At 43.6% G+C, this 18,571-nt stretch overlaps 2 protein-coding genes across 4 annotated transcripts in view; one reads left to right on the top strand and one right to left on the bottom strand.

The window, feature by feature from the left end:
• The window catches only part of C15H11orf54 (chromosome 15 C11orf54 homolog), an 89,009-nt gene that overhangs the window by 24,539 nt on the left and 45,899 nt on the right, over window positions 1–18,571 (bottom strand). Inside the window, exons 1-2 of one of the 3 annotated variants that reach the window (XM_033922578.1) lie at window positions 10,372–10,482; window positions 1,407–1,549 (exon numbers count right to left, since the gene is read on the bottom strand). In XM_033922578.1, coding sequence (XP_033778469.1) covers window positions 1,407–1,464 — 58 coding nt within the window. In that variant the 5' untranslated portion in view covers window positions 1,465–1,549; window positions 10,372–10,482. Of the gene's footprint in view, window positions 1–1,406; window positions 1,567–10,371; window positions 10,483–18,571 lie in introns of those variants that run through there. The other 2 variants (XM_033922579.1, XM_033922580.1) reach the window with 2 other exon arrangements.
• On the top strand, window positions 10,531–16,720 carry LOC117349304 (myb-related transcription factor, partner of profilin-like). The gene is made up of 2 exons (XM_033922581.1): window positions 10,531–12,265; window positions 13,086–16,720. Exons 1-2 carry the CDS (start codon window positions 11,602–11,604, stop codon window positions 13,334–13,336), a joined length of 915 nt encoding a protein of 304 aa, XP_033778472.1. The 5' UTR covers window positions 10,531–11,601; the 3' UTR covers window positions 13,337–16,720.

Below are 18,571 nucleotides of genomic sequence, written 5' to 3'. Positions count from 1 at the left end.
AGCCATCTCAATCTTTGCCACCTCCTGATCCACCAAGAGCCAGTCATCAGACTCACGATCCAGGGCATGCTCAGCCCACCGAAACACTGCCCAAGCCACCAACCCCCCACAAATAGCTGCCTGGTCACCCAAGGCGGAAACATCAAAATTCTGTGTAAGAATGGTCTCCAACTTACACTCCTCAGAGTCCCATAAGGCAGAACCGCCCTCAACAGGCACGGTATACCGCTTAGCAATCGCTGAAACCACCACGTCTACCACTGGCGACTTCAAGGTAGCCCTATCCCCCTCCGGGATGGGATACAAATGAACCATGGAGCATGCAAACCGAAAACAGCAGCTCTGACGTATTCCACTGCACCAGGACGAGATCCCGAATATCCTGATGTATAGGAAAAGAGCGGGAAGCAGTGCGGATCCACCTATGAAGAGAGTCCCCCACAGGCGGGGCCTCCGAAATGTGGGGCCTCTTCGAAATGCAGCACCGAGGAGACCTGCCGAATCAGGTAACTCATCCCTCTAAGAAAGGCGCAACACGGATGCCTCTTCACCGGAAGGCAGGAAACCAGCCACCCCGCCGCCAGCAGCCGTCCCCTCGAGAGGATCCTGGAACTCCTCTAAAGGGTCCAGATTCTTATACAGACCGCCACGCTCCTCAGACCACCAATAGTCATCCCAAGCCACCCTCGGGTGCTTGGACAAAGGAGGAGGAAGAGGGGACGCCAAAGGCATAGAGGGAAACCCCCCCCAAAACCCCCTGGGCGCATGCGGGACCGACAGCCACCTGAAAATAAGCTCTGCACAAAGCAAAAATTAAATCAGGGGAACAAAAATCCCAGGGATCCTATGGGACCCCCCTACCACAGCAGGGGACCTAGCAGAAACCTGCCCCTGTTTTCCAATGCAGGGGGAAGGTCACCTGAGGTTGCAAACAAAATGGAGGAGCCTGCCATTAAAAATGGCAAAGTTCCCGCCAAAAATAACCCCTCCATTTATTTAATTTGTTGTTTTTTATACCGTTCTCCCCCGGAAGCTCAGAACAGTTTATATGAATTTTATTCAAGTACTCAAGCATTTTTCCCTGTCTGTCCTGGCAGGCTCACACTCTATTCAGGGGTGCCCAACTCCGGCCCTTGAGGGCCGTAATCCAGTCAGGTTTTCAGGACTTCCCCAGTGAATCTGCATGAGATCTATTTGCCTGCACTGCTTCCATTGTATGCACATTGATCTCTTGCATATTCATTTGGGAAATCCTGACCTGGCGAGGGCCAAAATTGGGCATCTATCTAGTGTACCTGGAGCAATGGGGGATTAAGTGACTTGCCCAGGGTCACAAGGAGCAGCGTGGGTTTGAACCCACAACCTCAGGGTGCTGAAGCTGTAGCTTTAATTACTGCGCCACCCACCTTTAGCGAGCTCTTCCAGACCTGGCACATGAAAGGCAAAGGACTCCGTTTCCTGCATTCTGCCTGTTTCACTCAGGAAGGTCTCTCCAGTGTGACTGCTTGCAGCGGAGATCAAAGTACTTCAGATACCTAGGCCTGCTGACCTATCAAAAAATACAAACTGTTGAATGATTAAAAGTGCTTTCCCCATTAAACTGTACAACTGCCTTTTAACATTAACTTTGTGATCTCTTTCTGGCTCTTGCTGGGACTAAATTCCCTGGGTTTCCTGCAGCATTGTGAAGATGGTTGAATATTAACTCCTATTGGTAGGCTGTCACACAAAATATATATATATATAATCTTCAAGGTAAGTAGTACAGAGAGAAACCAGGGGTCTCAAGTGCTCCCAGCCAGAAGCCCGATGTATATTACAGAGCTAATGGCCAATGTAGTGAGCTATCATCGTTCCCGTTTATTTTCTCTGTAAAATTTTTTAGCTAATTTTTGCTCTTTAATTATTCAACTTTTTTTGTTTTTTAACTCATTTTATATTGTATATGCTTTTACTGCATTAAACTTTTAACACAACTGTGTTGCTAGTCCGTTACTCTTCCATTATGTGCATGAGTAACTATTAAGCCACCTTTAGCAACTTCACTTAACTTTCATATTTCATATTCAAGTTTAATGCAGTAAAAGCATATACAATATAAAATGAGTTAAAAAACAAAAAAAGTTGAATAATTAAAGAGCAAAAATTAGCTAAAAAATTTTACAGAGAAAATAAACGGGAACATTAGCTCTGTAATATACATCGGGCTTCTGGCTGGGAGCACTTGAGACCCCTGGTTTCTCTCTGTACTACTTACCTTGAAGATTATATATATATATTTTGTGTGACAGCCTACCAATAGAAGATTTTAGTGTGTTTCACAAGGTTTGGAAAGTGAATATTAACTCCAGCAACTTTTACAAAAGTGTGTCAATGTCATGGCTATTTGCTCAGTGCAATAATGACCATACATATGTTATGAATTAGACCTCCCAATAACCCTTATCTAAAATTGTATCCGGAACAGTTACTTAGCATTCAAAAAAATAATATATATATAGTTCAAATTATGTTAATAGGAGATGGAATTCCTCTCATTCATCTATCAAATGTCCCTTATCGGGCTTTTCAAAAGTTGCTAACACTGCCAGAACAATAATTTCCATTATCGCCTCTTTCATAATTTTTGCTGCTCTCACACTGCTGTCCAACTCAAATCAGGGAATCAGTAACCTGGAAACATTGGGGCTCTATCCTGATCAGAGCCGGCTCAAGGGACTATGGTTTATTTTATTTAATATATCACTCTTCCTTATACAATAACAGAGTGGTTCACAATTTATAAAACATACAATAAAATGATCTATTTCTCAAAAACAAACAAAAAATAAATGAAATTAAAAATTGCATGCAACAGTGCTAGTAAATCCGAACCTATGACGCTCTGTTATAGGGGAAAACACCCTCCAAGGACTCAAGACAAAGTTAGACAAGTTTCTGTTGAACAAGAACGTGCGCTGGTAGGGCTAGTCTCAGTTAGGGTGCTGGTCTTAGACCAGAGGGCCGCCGCATGAGCGGACTGCTGGGCATTATGGACCACTGGTCTGACTCAGCAGTGGCAATTCTTATGTTCGGCGTCCTACTCCCACACCAGCGCCCCTCTCCCCCATATTGGTGTGTAACCCCTCACATCAGGGATCCCCCCCCCCATCAGCTCCCTTGTAGAGAGTCAGTCCACCTGTATAACCACAACTCAGTTCATGGGTCCCAGGAGCAGGATCAATCCCCAGTTGTTCTTGCCCTGGTGGGCTGCCTTCTTCAAAATGGTGCCACTAAGGGATAAAAGTGGCCCTATAAAAGAAAAAAGTCCTTATATGGCAGCTTGAGCCGCCAGCAGCAGTATTGCAAGACTGTTGTTAAGTGTCAGCAGCACCATTTTGAAAACTCTAGATTAAAACAATACACTTATTGAGAAAACTAAACAAATCTGATTAGTAAAATCCATACAAAGAATTCCCATGCTAAGAGAATACCTGGTCTCAATCACATAGTCAGAATATATCTAAACCATCGAGTACAGAATAAGTAACCATAAATTAAAAATAGAAATATATATACAAATGCCCTAAAATAAACTATATATAATATTTACATTTCATAATAATCTAATATTGGTGTTGTTACATCATCATATAACTCCCACCATATTAAACATCTCCCAGCCCTAAGGGACATAGCATAGCCCAAACTAGGTCAATGAACCCTCTTGAAATATCACATGAAGGTATCTACACAGAGTTGGATTTTTAGCTGCACGAGAAGTACATCCTGTAGGCAGTCAGCTGGCGCTGGCACCTCTCCTCCCAGTGTCTCACTGCATACCAGAAATCTCGTGCGGCACAGTTTGCGATACACTAGCTTAGAGCTGTCCTCTAAAGGTGTGTGAAAGTGCCAGAGAATGTAAATGCAATGGCCTTCAAGGCCCTCAAAGGAAATGGCCCAAAGTACTTAAAGAACAGGATATCCCTCTACACACCTCCAAAGTAACTAAAGTCCTTCCAGGGAGTATCCTTAACCACACCCTCTCCAAAGCACATCACATGATGTGAAACCTGCCAGTGAGCTTTCTCCATAGTAACCCCCCCTCCCCGGAGTGCACTCCTTGAAAGGCTTCACTTAACACAAGACTATCTCTACTTCAGGAAGCAGGTGAAAGCTTGGCTCTTCAACCAGGCTTTTAATGGAAGAAGTAACTAACTTGCTAGTAACACACAAGCAGTGACACTTGGCTGCACATACTATAGCAGGACATGTTTGTCCATTCCTACCCTAGCTGTGAATTTTCAAGCACTATTCTGACCGCATATGCAACTTTTTTTTTAACCCTTTGGCAGATGGTGAAATGGCTGCTTAGCTGCTTTACGTAACTTGATGTTAAACGAGAGCAACAGTGCCAAGGTAACAGGCATTTGGAGATGCAGATCTCCTCCCATAAGAGCCATAGAAACACATGTTCCGTTTATGCAACAATATGATCCACTCAAGGCAAATTGACGAAGATGTCTATCACTAAATGAAGGAAATAGTCTCAGAATACCACAAAAGGGGATCATATAGGATTTCACCCCTAATTTTCAGTGGTGATGGTTCTCTTTCATTGACCAATCCTTCGTTTTCCTAACTACTCTTATATAGTATATAGAATAATTTATTTTGGCTTAAATTTTTCAAAATCAGACTGAATTTATAAATAATTTTAAATATCAAGCTGATTTTTAAGTCTTTAAATATTGTATTCTAAAAAACTTTTTCTTTCTTTGTTTAGAACCAAAATTTAGGGCTCCTTCTACTAAGCTGTGCTAGCCGTTTTAGCGCGCACGCTAGACGCTAACGCCAGCATTGAGCTGGCGTTAGTTCTTGGCGCGTAGCTCGAGGTTAGCGCGCGTGGCAATGCAGCGCACGCTAAAAGCGCTAGCGCACCTTAGCAAAAGGAACCCTTAATCTATGTCAGAAAAACAACACTTATTTAAGTGTCGAAAAGTGTTGCAGTCATATCGCTAAACTGTTATATTGCTACGATCATGTTGCTGAACATTTGCTAAGCACGATGCTGTAATCAAATTAGTGATTTTACAGGCATGATGGTACTTATCTCGCCATTTGCTTGTTGGCTTATGTAATGTAATGTAATGTAATTTATTTCTTATATACCGCTACATCCGTTAGGTTCTAAGCGGTTTACAGAAAATATACATTAAGATTAGAAATAAGAAAGGTACTTGAAAAAAATTCCCTTACTGTCCCGAAGGCTCACAATCTAACTAAAGTACCTGGAGGGTAATAGAGAAGTGAAAAGTAGAGTTAGAGGAAAAATAAAAATAAAATAAACATTTTAACAAGACAGCATTGATCTAAATACTTTGGGAGGTAGAAGAGAGGAGAGAAAGGAATAGAAGCAGAAGGGGGAAATTTAAATGATAGAAATAGAACAAAACAAAGACAAAAGGCAAAACAATAGATAAGATTAAAGATAAATCATAAGCTGGAAAGAAAAATAAAATAAAACTTTGTCTTCAATCCACGGTTTCAGCTGGCCCAAACTGCATAGTGTCAATACCGATGGGCCCCGTTTCGCCACAGACCGCAGCTTCCTCAGGGTTTTGGTCGAGTTACTAGAAAATTTAAATAAAAGCAGTTCAGGATACAAAAATCATACATTCACTTTTCACTTTTTAGCATATGGGCTCAGCAATCAAGCGTAAAGTGCTTTACTGAAAATGGCGCAAAAAGTACAAAAAAAATGCACTGGCGATAACCGACGTGAGTTCTCCTGATTGATACAAAATGTGCTCATACATACAGTGGTGCCTCACACAACGAACTTAATTCGTTCCAGGAGCAAGTTTGTTATGCGAAAAGTTCGTTATGTGAAACGCGTTAAGCGCAGTGACTAACGACTGCCTGCAGTGCCTGCGCGGAAGGATGCAATACATCGGCAGCGATCGTGGAAGCTCGGGCGACTTCGTTGTGTGAAACGAAGTTCGTTGTATGAATCATGAAATGAAGTTCGTTGTGTGCAGCGTTCGCTGTGCGAGGCGTTCTTTATGCGAGGCACCACTGTATTCTAAATTCATTAAACAAGCACTGACCAATCTGTAGTGGTGTTTAAACCAAGAGGTTGCAAAGATTTTAGTTTGTAGGTCCACCGCATCTCACGTTGTTTGAGTCTCTTGATCCCATCACTTCCTCTTTGTTGTTTTGGCTACTGATCTATCACGAAACAGCGGAGGTCATTGAACTTATGTTTTAACAGATGGCAATGTTAAATAACTTGAGATGCGGTGGGTCTACAAACTAAAATCTTTGCAACCTCTTGGTTTAAACACCACTACAGATTGGTCAGTGTTTGTTTAATGAATTTAGAATATGTATGAGCACATTTTGTACCAATCAGGAGGACTCACGTCAGTAATCGCCAGTGCATTTTTTGTACTTTAAGCGCCATTTTCAGTAAAGCACTTTACGCTTGATTGCTGAGCCCATATGCTAAAAAGTGAGTACTTCTATAGAGTATAACAAAAGAATGTATGATTTTTGTGTCCTGAACTGCTTTTATTTAAATTTTCTAGAAACCCGACAAAAACCCCGAGGAGGCATCTTTCTTTTTTTTGTCTCCATCCACAGATCCACCTTTTCTAACTACCCTTTCATCCAACATCTCTCCCTCCTTCTCCGCCATCTCTCCACCCTCCAGCATCTCTCCCTCCCTCTCCACCATCTCTCCCTTTCTTTTCCCAACTACCCTCCTATCCAGTATCTCTATCCCCCAACTCCACACCATCCCTTGTCCAACTTCTCTTCCTTTCTGTTCCTACTCTCCCTAAATCCCATTGCCCATCATCTCTCTCCCTCTCCTCTATTTATAGACCCATTATTTTTTCCCCCCAAAGTTTGGCATATGCATGTCTCTTTGAACCCCCCCCTTCCCTCTCTCCCTTCCCTCCCTCCGTGTACTTTTACACCGGGCCCATTCCCCTGAAGGTTTGTCCCCCCCTGAAGGTTGTCCCTTCCCTGAAGGCCTACACCCCACCCCTGAAGGCCTGCCTGTCCCCCCTGAAGGCCTGCACCCCACCCCTGAAGGCCTGCCAGTCTCCCCTGAAGGCCTGCACCCAAGGCCTGCCTGTCCCCCCTGAAGGTCTGCACCCCACCCCTGAAGGCCTGCACCCAAGGCCTGCCTATCCCCCCTGAAGGCCTGAACCCCACCCCTGAATGCCTGCACCCAAGGCCTGCCTGTCCTCCCTGAAGGCCTGCACCCAAGGCCTGCCTGTCCCCCCTGAAGGCCTGCACGTAAGGCCTGCCTGTCCCCCCTGAAGGCCTGCACCCAAGGCCTGCCTGTCCTCCCTGAAGGCCTGCCTGCCTGAAACACCCCCCCCCCCCCCCGGAAGGCCTGCATGTTCCCCCTGGTCTCCCAGCATCAATTTACCTAATTTCAGCAGCCTGGATAAGATCAGAGGAGAGGCGGGACCGCAGAAGAGAGAAGGCAGTTCGGAAGACCCAATGGCAGCTAGCACTAGCGATCTTATCCAGGCTGCTGAAATTAGGTAAATCAATGTCGGGAAGCCGGACAGAAGCACTTCCCGACTGACATTCCCCGGCAGCGGCCGGCCAGCAAGAGGCAGCGCTGCCGATCCTGCTTTAGGGGGTGAGGGTCAGTTGCCGAATCGGGAGGCCGATTTTTGTTTTGCTTTTGAATCGATTCGAACTGATTCACCCGAAATGAATCGGTGAATCGATTCAAATCGTGAATCGGGCAGCACTTATCTCCAAAAAAAAAAAGAAATAAAAACCCTGCTATTCAAGAAATCCTTAAAGACAAACTAATACAGCAAGAATCATCTCAATCCCCAATAGCAACCTGCTCCACTCCATAATACCACGGGAAATGTCCAGATAACTCCTTATGTATTCCTAAATGTCCAAATAACTCTTTATGTAATCCGCCTTGAACCACAAGGTAATGGCGGAATAGAAATCACTAAAGTAATGTAATGTAATATACTGGTCCATCTAGCCCAGAATCCAGCTTCCAACAGTGGCCAATCCAGGTCACAAGTACCTGGCAGAAACCGAAATAATAGCAACATTCTGGAACCCCCAAAGAGTATCAAGATTCCATGCAGAATTTCAGAGTAGCAAAATTCCGGAATCTCAGATAGAAGCAACATTCCATACCACTGATCCAAAGGCAAGCAGTGGCTTCTCCTATGTTTACTTCAATAGCAGACAATGGACTTTTCCTACAGGAACCTGTCCAAACCTTTTTTTAAACCTAGCTATGCTAACTGCTGTAACCATTCTCTGACAATGAGTTCCAGAGCTTAACTATTTCTTGAGTGAATAAATGTTTCCTCCTACTCATTTTAAAAAGTATTATCATGTAACTTCATGCATGTGCAGCGTGTCCACATGCACCCCCTTCTCCTTGCAGTTAGGTGTTTTTTATAGGAAGAACCTAAGTGCAATTATATGGTTAACTGCAAATAAAGGTGCCATGCAATGCATAACTGCATCCATCACGCCTAATTGCATGCCAGTTGGGGGGATTGAGGGCAATGTTTTAACTGACTGTCTTGTAAAAGCCAAGTATTATATGAAAACACACAGGTGCCTGTGTATTTCTATACAATACCAGTGCCAAAGCAGCAGAAATCTCACCAAGTTTAAAAAACACACACACACACACATAAATAGAAGCTACAGCAATACTTCACCCCTGAACACTCAGATCACCTAAAATTATGCACTGTCTTATCACTGTGTAAACTTTTTATGCATGCAACCTCTAAGATAATTGTATAAAATGTGACACAATCCTTTATAAAATTACAGTACTTCCACCATGGCTACCTTTTTTGGGGGCACACCTTTGCTGAACCCTAAAACTGTGCAGCCTAAGGCCTAAACCTTGCTATTCAAAAAATTTATCCAGATATCTTAACTCTTCCCCTTCTCCTTTCCCTCCCTTGTAAATCCCCCCCTCAAAGTCTCACCCTCTCTTGTAATTTTTTTCTCTCCAAAGTATCAACCATGTATACAGCCCCCTAAATTGCAAATCTCCTGGAAATGTCCAGTTAGCTTCTTTGTAATCCTAATTCCTAAACTGTCATTTTCCTGGAAATGTCCAGTTAGCTTCTTTGTAACCCTAATTCCTAAACTGTCATTTTCCTGGAAATGTCCAGTTAGCTTCCTTCTTCTCTCCAAAGTATCATCCATGTATACAGCTCCCTAAACTGCAAATCCCCTGGAAATGTCCAGTTATCTTCTTTGTAATCCTAATTCCTAAACTGTCATTTTCCTGGAAATGTCCAGTTAGCTTCTTTGTAACCCTAATTCCTAAACTGTCATTTTCCTGGAAATGTCCAGTTAGCTTCCTTCTTCTCTCCAAAGTATCATCCATGTATACAGCTCCCTAAACTGCAAATCCCCTGGAAATGTCCAGTTATCTTCTTTGTAATCCTAATTCCTAAACTGTCATTTTCCTGGAAATGTCCAGTTAGCTTCCTTCTTCTCTCCAAAGTATCATCCATGTATACAGCTCCCTAAACTGCAAATCCCCTGGAAATGTCCAGTTAGCTTCTTTGTAATCCTAATTCCTAAACTGTCATTTTCCTGGAAATATCCAGTCAGCTTACTTCGTCTCTCCAAAGTACCATCCATGTATACAGCCCCCTAAATTGCATATCTCCTGGAAATGTCCAGCTAGCTTCTTTGTAATCCTAATTCCTAAACTGTCATTTTCCTGGAAATATCCAGTTAGCTTCTTTGTAATCCTAATTCCTAAACTGTCATTTTCCTGGAAATATCCAGTCAGCTTCCTTCGTCTCGCCAAAGTACCATCCATGTATTCAGCCCCCTAAATTGCATATGTCCTGGAAATGTCCAGCTATCTTCTTTGTAATCCTAATTCCTAAACTGTCATTTTCCTGGAAATATCCAGTTAGCTTCTTTGTAATCCTAATTCCTAAACTGTCATTTTCCTGGAAATGTCCAGTTAGCTTCTTTGTAATCCGCCTAGAACTGCAAGGCACGAGCGGAATAGAAGTTACTAATGCAATGTATTGCAACACCTTTCTAGGGTGTAGTCTTCCTTATATTGTGAGCCTTTGGGACAGTTAGGGAATTTCCAAGAACCTATCTTATTTATTTTTTATTTATTGTATCTTTTAATGCATTCATTTTTGTAAACCGCTTAGAAACCTCACGGTTATTAGCGGTATATAAGAATTAAATTAAAATTAAATTATATAAGTGCATTTTTTATTTTTTTTTTCGCTCTCCCGCTATAAAAATTGCTCAATGTCTGCTGTCGCTAGGCAACCCTAGACCCTCCCCCACTTCTAACAACGTTGCATTCTTTTGGTTTTTCTGTACCTGCTTTTCTTTAACTTTTCTTTGTTTGTTTGTGATTTCGCTTCCTTTACACCGATTTGTCTCTGCTGTTGCGTGCAGAGGGAGCTCTACCACCCTCAAAGCTCAACCCACGTACCTCTCCCCCCCCCCCCTCCCACTATATATTGCGAGGTTTTCGTACCGGGGCGCGCCGCATGGTCCTTCCGGTCTAATGACCTGTGTGTGTGTGTCTATGAAATAGCCGTTTCCGCCTCCACACCAGGCTGCTTTCTTCTCGCCCGGCCGGTGGTGATCCTGCTCGTTGCTCCGCGATCTAACTCTCCCTTCTACCTCGAGCCGCTGCCGCTGAGACTTTGGAGCGATTTCTCAGCTCTTTAAGACAATTTACCGGCAGGAAACGCGGGGGATCTAACCAGGGCCTGGGCCGGAAAGCGGGGGGGGGGGTTATGCGCTGACCGCCATAAAGCTACGGGCCCTCGCCTCCCTGGCCGGCCGGTTCATTTTTGGAGGCGATTAAGGACGTGGAAGGGTTGCGTGATATTTTAAATCGGTCCAAACTTTAGAAAAGATAGTGACCGGGGGGGGGACACGCACGTAATAGATCAGAGCCATTGTGACGTCACAAATAGAACGGGAACGTAACAGATTAAAATGATTTGCTCGGAACAAAGAGAAAGCCATCGCTGTTTTCAGGTACGAATTTATTTTGGTAAAGCTTTTTAAGACTTTAAAAAAAGCCGTCTGGCTCGGATACTACAAAAACATATTAATCGGCGGATTTTTTTTTTTTTTTTTTTGTAAGCAAAAAAAAAAAGCTTAATAAGGTGTTTTGCAGTCTATAGACTTATTCAGATGAAAGTGTGCTTTAAAGGCACTTAACGGAGAACTTCTATCGCCCGCAAGCTCACGGATTTAAAAATTAAGTTTTCGTTCGATTGGGACTACGGTAGCTTCCAACCTCTTGAGACCTACTGCATAAAAGCGGTTTTCATGCTGTTACTTTTTGTTAGTATTAGGAACTGAAGCAATTCGATTGGTGGGTGGAGGTTTGGTGTATTTTTATTTTGGGGGGTTAGCATGGAGTTTGGTGAGCTGTGATGTGTGAGGGCTGTTCTCTAATTTTGATGCATATCTTTATTATGGTGTCTTATGTCTGCCTTTGGGAGTGAAAACTGGAGTGGAAGCATTTGTGTGGGTGGTGGTTGATGTCAAGGGTGAGGAAGTGCATGTGGGTGTTCCTGGAGAGAGAGGATGGTGAGTGAGTATGAGACAAATGCATTAAAGCTGGAAGAGTCTACGATTGTTAGTGACAAAGAGAAGTTCAATAGGGGTGAGAGCAGCATGCAAGTGGAGGAGACGGGCAGGGGGAGGCAGGGGGAGAAACAGGAGGTAGACAGACAGAAATCGGGAAAGAGCCAGAAACTGGCAGAGGAGAAAATGGGGAAGAAAGCGAGGGAAGCGGGGAGTGAGGAGTCTCAGTCAGAAGGAGCATCAAAGGCTGGTCCTAGCTTTCAGGAGCACAGTACCCGTGTCCGTGCTGTAGGCTTTACATTCCAGGAGGATGAGATGCTATTCAAGGGAATAATAGAAAACTACAGCGCCCTCTATGGGAAGGAATCGTTGAGTTTATCCAGGGCCACAAAAAACAATCTCTGGAAAGAAATTGCGACAGCGGTCAGTAATGTGGGCGTTTCGCCCCGAAACGTTGAGCAGTGCAGGCGCAGGTACTACGTCCTTTGCTGCAAGCTCAATAAAAAAATGAGCATGATGGACCAACACCGTAAAGGCGCTAAGAAAGGGCAGCCGTGTCCTGTCACTCTTTCCAAGATGGAGCGACGGTTCCAGGATATCATGTGCACTGTGGCTGTCGAAGGCCTGCCCAAGTACCTGGATACTTATGATGTAGCACCACAAGGTAAACCCCAAATTTCATCATCTTGAAGAGTACATACCAAGGCTTCATGTATTTTGACTAATCAGTAATTTATGATAGCAGATAAAAGACCTGAGCGGTCCATCCAGTCTGCCTAACAGTCGCGCTCATTATACATTCATGTTTAAATTGTCTTTTCTTTAATATTTCTGAGCAATAGATCATAGAAGTCTCCCTGGGACTGTCTAGGTTCCCACTGCTGGATTTGCCATTGCAACACACTCCAATCTATCCTAACCATTCTGTCGGTGCACTTCTATCAAAGCCCCCCCCCCCCCCCCAGCTTGTCCTAAACCAAATCACCATATAAGAACATAAGACTAGCCTTACTGGGTCAGACCAATGGTCCATCAAGCCCGGAAGTCTGTTCTCAAAGTGGCCGATCCAGGTCACTAGTACCTGGCCAAAACCCAAAGAGTAGTAACATTCCATGCTACCGATCCAGGGCAAGCAGAAGCTTCCCCCATGTCTTAATAACAGACTATGGACTTTTCCTCCAGGAATTTGTCCAAACCTTTCTTTAAACCAGCTACGCTATCCGGCTTTAGTTTGTTTTATACCATTCATTTTCTAATTAGAGATCCTTTGTGTTCATCCTACGCGTTTATGAATTCTGTCACCGTTTTCATCTCCACCACCTCCCGCGGCAGGGCATTTATCGTAGTTGAGGCAAGGTCTCTTCCTCTTTCCACCAGGGTGGAAAAGTGGAAGAGGCCTTCCCTGGGGGCCCTCCAAAACTAGCTTGGGAAGAGGGCGAAACTGTTGCTGTGTTATGCACACACTTCTCTGCTTTCTTTTACAGAGTTCCATTCACAGCTACCTGCCTCAGAAACCAAGGATATCCCCAAGGATTCCATGGCAGCGTTTGAGGGATGGGATGCTGATGATCTACCGCCTCCTCCCAGCTGTCTCAAGGACCGAGCAGATGCTACTACCCGCTTTAAAAGGCTGTTGCCAGATGTTGACCTTAAATCACTGCCTTCCTCGCCTGTTACACGTCTGTCGACTCCTACGCTTGGCCCTTTGAAGTCCCAAAAACCTGAGCTTCGGTGAAGGTCTAAGGAGAAACCAGTTGCAGACTTACCATCTTGCCAGTCTCCACGCTGGCGAGAGCAAAGCTGCACTAACCTGTTCCACAAAACTGTGTCCTCCACTATGGACATAAATGAATCTTTTTGCATCGTGATTTTTAACATCTAGCCAAAAACAACTTGCAGCGGTCTGGAAGCAGAAATTCAGTCAATTCACAACTGCCATTTGGGACTTCATTAGCACCCTCCTTTGGGGCATTGAGGATCTGGTGCACCAATACTGTCCTATGGGAAAACCTTAACAAAGAACATGCCCGCAGAAAAAGGCCATGCAGAGCTGCCTCCTAGTGATAAAGCCATCTCCCGATGTGAACTGAAAGTTAAGCAATGTATGATAATGACCCTAGTGTATGCTTTTGATTTGTGTGTGTGTGTGGGGGGGGGGTTTGTTGGGGTTGTTTTTTTGGGGGGGGTTTTTTTAAGAGAGCTGCTGATGGTTTGCATAACTTATATAAGAAAAAGTTTTCATCTCTTAAAATGAAGAGTTAAAAGGAGAAGAAACCAATGCCTTTTCACTGTACTTAGCTATCGATACCACAGTTGTAATTCTGTTATGACAGTTCAGAACAGAAAATGAAACCACATTTAATGCACAGATTTCTATGATAGAAGGCGAGTTGTGCCGCCTCTTGTGTCTTGGCATCAGGATTTTTAGTAGAACACAGAGGATGGACCCAAGACCCCTCTACGCCAGCACTGCAAGATAAGCATCTCGCCAAGTCTTCAATGCTTCAGGCCTAGTGTTTCATTTCCAGTACTAACATTACCTAATATATGTGGCTCGGGGTCAGGGGGAGATAACCCACCTGCTTGTCTAGAATGGCACAACTATTGCACTGGAATACGCTTTAGGCCCTTGTACGAAAAAACTTATTGGGGATTCCATGCAGCGCCTTTTCTTCTGTGGCAGCAGAAAATTACACATGGTGCTGTTTATAATGTGACTTAATATGTAATAACTATATCGTTGATTTATTAGAGTAATCTATGCATGAAATAGAGACCACATTCATTCACTGGTAGTAAGGTAGCTTTAATAATTCTTGATAGGATGCTAGTCTCCAGAGCGAGTGCTTAGATCACCTGATTTTTACCAGGTCCCTGTGATGCCCATCTTGAGTGCATGTGCCACCGTGCTTTCTTTATGGCACCTGCTGTGTGGCATTCTTTATCACTAAGTAGGAGCGAATGTTCCTTGAAACTGTTCAAAAATAATATTTTAAGACCTGGTTGTTCAAAAGGGGGTTTGACCAGGGCTAATCTGTTGGAGCCAATCTTGGGACGACATCACCTGATTTTGTTTCTGTAATAGAGAATGACATTGGACAGAATTTGTCCCCCGTCCTCGCAGGGAAACCATACCTGTGTCCTTCTTTAAGGAGAGCGGGAAGAATCAAGAGTATGAATGAGCCCAGCCACTGACCCTCAAGCCTTGCATTGAAGAATGCTGGTGTAGAAGGACTGAGGTTGAGACGGACACTAAAGAATGACGGGATTATTTCCTGCGGTTCTGGGACAGACCGAAGGTCCATCAAACCATTCATCCTGTTTCCAAAAGTGGCCACCCCAGGTCACAAATACCTGGCAGAAACCCAAATTGTAGCAACATTCCAGAACTCGTATCATGATATCATAATCCTCATTCTATCAGTGTCAAAGAGACTAACTCATCAGTGATGTCACAGTGGCTTCATTATTTTTTACTTGGCTCACATAAGAATCAGAGTATGAATGGGCACAGCCACTGACCCTCAAGCCTTGCAGTAAAGAATGCTGGTGTAGAAGGACTGAGGTTGAGAGAGACACGGAATGATTTCCTATGGTTTTCCACAGTGGTGGGGACAAATTCTTTCCCCGTGTCATTCTCTATAATTCTTTTTTTTGTTTACTTTAGAGCAGCCATAGGTAATGCCGATCCTCAAGGGCCGGAATCCAATCAGGTTTTCAGGATTTCCCCAATGAATATGCATGAGATCTATTTGCATGCACTGCTTTCAATGCATATTCATTGGGGAAATCCTGAAAACCGATTGGATTCCGGCCCTCAAGTACCAGAGTTGCCAATGTCTGCTTTAGAGTGTAAACCGCTTTGAAATGCAATGTGGCATTTAAGGGCGGTATAGAAAGTACCAGTAAAAAAAAAAAAAAGGGGGGGAAGCAATCTTGAAGGAGCCACTCAGTTATATGTAAATGACCTCTTATAGAATAGAGTTGCAGGAAAGTATGTGCCATGTTGTATAACTTGCATGTATTCTAGACATCAAGGCACAAACGTTTAGAGCAGGGGTGTCAAAGTCCCTCCTCGAGGGCCGTAATCCAGTCGGGTTTTCAGGATTTCCCCAATGAATATGCATTGAAAGCAGTGCATGCACATAGATCTCATGCATATTCATTGGGGAAATCCTGGAAACCCGACTGGATTCCGGCCCTCGAGGACCGACTTTGACACCTGTGGTTTAGAGTGAAAGCAAGCACTTTGTTTTTGCTATACTAGTATTCTTTAAAGAAAATTTAGGTGCCTGATTTTCTTCATAGAATAAGCTTGAAATAGATACCTGCCTATCTTTTTCTAGGCACCCTGTTAAAGAATGACTGATTTTCATATACAGTAGGAATCCTTTTCTCCTAAGTGATGGGGGCTTGAAGGGTCCATGAAAATTGTGAGCCAGGTCACAGGATATTCTGTTACATAAATTTTGGATGAACAGAAAGATAAGCTGGTTAAGAGACTCTTGACTCTTGTAGACAAATTTTTTTTTTTTTTAATGAATTATGGTCAACTGCAATTAATGTGTGCTTTTTTCCAGTTGCTATCTATGTATATGTCTTACATTGTAACTAACACACCTGCTGAAATGTAGTGAAGTCTGTGCTTCTCCTTACTTTGTGCTTATTACTATCTGCCTCCCTAGCCTAAAACCAATATACTTCTCTGTTCCCCTATAGCTCTATGCTCCCTCGGATGTGTTCTATTTGCTCCTGTTGTCATGGCTTTGTAAAGTAGAATATGGAAACTAGAGCTGAGCTAGCGTCGTTCCCAACACCACTACCACAAGCCTAGGTGGTGTATGATTTGGTGCCCTTGCAATTTATGATCTGAACTAGTGACTTTTAGAGGATTTTGCTGTAATTTTTGTTTTGGAGCCATTTTTTTTTTTTTTCTTGTGTTGTATGTTTTCCTTTGATGTGCAATCCATAAATAAATGGGGAAATTGGATAAATGATTCAAATGTATGGGAGGGCAAAATAGCCATGATCCTCTTAATAAGCCAGTGCAGGGGGAAGCTAGGCTAAAAAAAATTCTCTTTCATCCCTGCTAATCACAATAAACAAGCTATGACCAGCATATGGGACCGTCGTATGTGTAATGATTTCAAAGGCAGGGCTGAGGGTTCCAGTGCTACCTCTGGTCATTCCAAGGTGGTGGAGAGTTAAGCAGTTGTCTAGGCCACGAGGAACGGTCACAAGGAACAGTGGTGGGGTTTGAAACTGGGCTCTCCATTTTCCAACCCAGCGTTCTAATCATTAGGCCACTTCTCCCCCAGGCCAATATTCAAAATGATTTAGCTGGCTTCTGACTGCTGAAATTACTTGATCGGGGCTAGCCACTAATTTATAGTGGCATTTAACCAGCTAACCCTCCCCCCCCTCCCTTTTTACAAAACCGTAGTAAGGTTTTTAGCGCCAAACAGCTCTTGACACTCATAGAAATTTTATGTGTAGACGCTGTTACCGCTGCAGCCGGCGCTAAAAACCATTCTGTGGTTTTGTAAAAGGGGAGGAGGGGTGAAAGCTGCTGAAATTCATGATTAATACCCAACTCGAAGCCAGCTCTGTTGTGGGTATTCTGAAAACACACCTGTTCCTAAAGTATCTAGACAACTGATCCTCTCTTCTCTCTCCCCTCTATAGCGATTAACTTGTTCTATTGATAACTCTCTCCTCAAAAATGGATTTCCTGTCCTATTAACCCTCTTTCTTCCTCCCCTCTTAAAGTCAATCAATTTGTACCTTTGCTTAATCTTTGTAAACCGCATAGAACTTCACGGTATTGCGGTATATAAGCTGTTATTATTATTATTCCAGGGCAGAATTAGCACTTGGCCACTTAAGGGCTGTTGTTCGCCCCTTAAGCGGCACGGTTTAGGGCATAAATGGGACCACATAAAATCTGTCCTGGAGAAGAAACAGCTCAGGGGAGATATGATGCTGTAAAATTATGAATAGATAATGCACAAGAGGAAAAGATGATGCTGAACAGGGAGCCATGATTTAGCCTTTAAGTGAGTAAGTGGAGGAGCAAAATACCTCCAAAAATGGTGGTGGTAAAAACATGGATGATGGCAGCTAAAAGGTTAGCCAAGGTTAAGAGAGGACAGAGAGGGAACAGAGGATTCAGAGTTGTTAATCTTGCTGTACACTGCCTGGAGTGACCTTCAAAAAGGTGGTAAATAACTGGTGAAGGAAGCAGGGCAGTGAGTGGGGGCCACATTGGCAAGGAGCCCAGTGTGAGAGCCAGGATCAGTACCGGTAAAATAGATGATGCCAGAGACCTGGTTGTTAAAGGGCGTGGCTCTTTAATGATGTAGTCAATCCAGCTGGGCCGACACACTCAGAACAAACTACATATAAATAAAATGACTTCAGACTGTCTCACTGCCCACCTTATTTTCCAGTCCCCATTTTCCTTCAAACTCTTCACCCAATACCTACAGTAACTCTCCTCCAGCCCTATTCCACTCATTCTCAGTTCTCACCAGCTTCTCTTCCCAGTTAGCTGTCATCGTTCTGACCCCAAGTCCTCCAAGCTGGGTCTCCCTGGTTTGTTAATGCTCCCTGACCTTTCCCAGAGTCCTACAGGTACTGCCCCTGGAACAGCTGTTCTGTCGTCTTCCAGCTTCGTGTTGCTCTCTCCGAGTTCTGCATGTGTGAACAGTGAAAGTTTAGAAACTGGATTTGCAAAAAAATAGTATAACGGCAGATAAAAGGCCTGAATGGTCTATCCAGTCTGCCCAGCAGTCATTATCCATTCATGAGTAAATTGTCTTTATTTGGAGTTTCTAAGCTATAGACCATAGAAGTCCACTCGGCCCTGTCCTTAGGTTCCAACTACTGGAATTGCTGTTGACAATGACAAGATGGTTCAGCCTATCTGAACCATCTTGTCATTGGCGGGACACAGACTGTAAAAAAGTTT

This window comes from Geotrypetes seraphini, chromosome 15, assembly GCF_902459505.1.
Source record: "Geotrypetes seraphini chromosome 15, aGeoSer1.1, whole genome shotgun sequence".
Classification (NCBI taxonomy): domain Eukaryota; kingdom Metazoa; phylum Chordata; class Amphibia; order Gymnophiona; family Dermophiidae; genus Geotrypetes; species Geotrypetes seraphini.
This window is presented reverse-complemented; position numbering and strand designations above follow the sequence as displayed.

Coding starts and splice junctions, on each gene's coding strand:
- LOC117349304 (XM_033922581.1), top strand. CDS start 11,602: ATGGTGAGTGAGTATGAGACAAATGCATTAAAGCTGGAAGAGTCTACG. Junction 12,266..13,085: donor TTATGATGTAGCACCACAAG/GTAAACCCCAAA, acceptor TTTCTTTTACAG/AGTTCCATTCACAGCTACCT.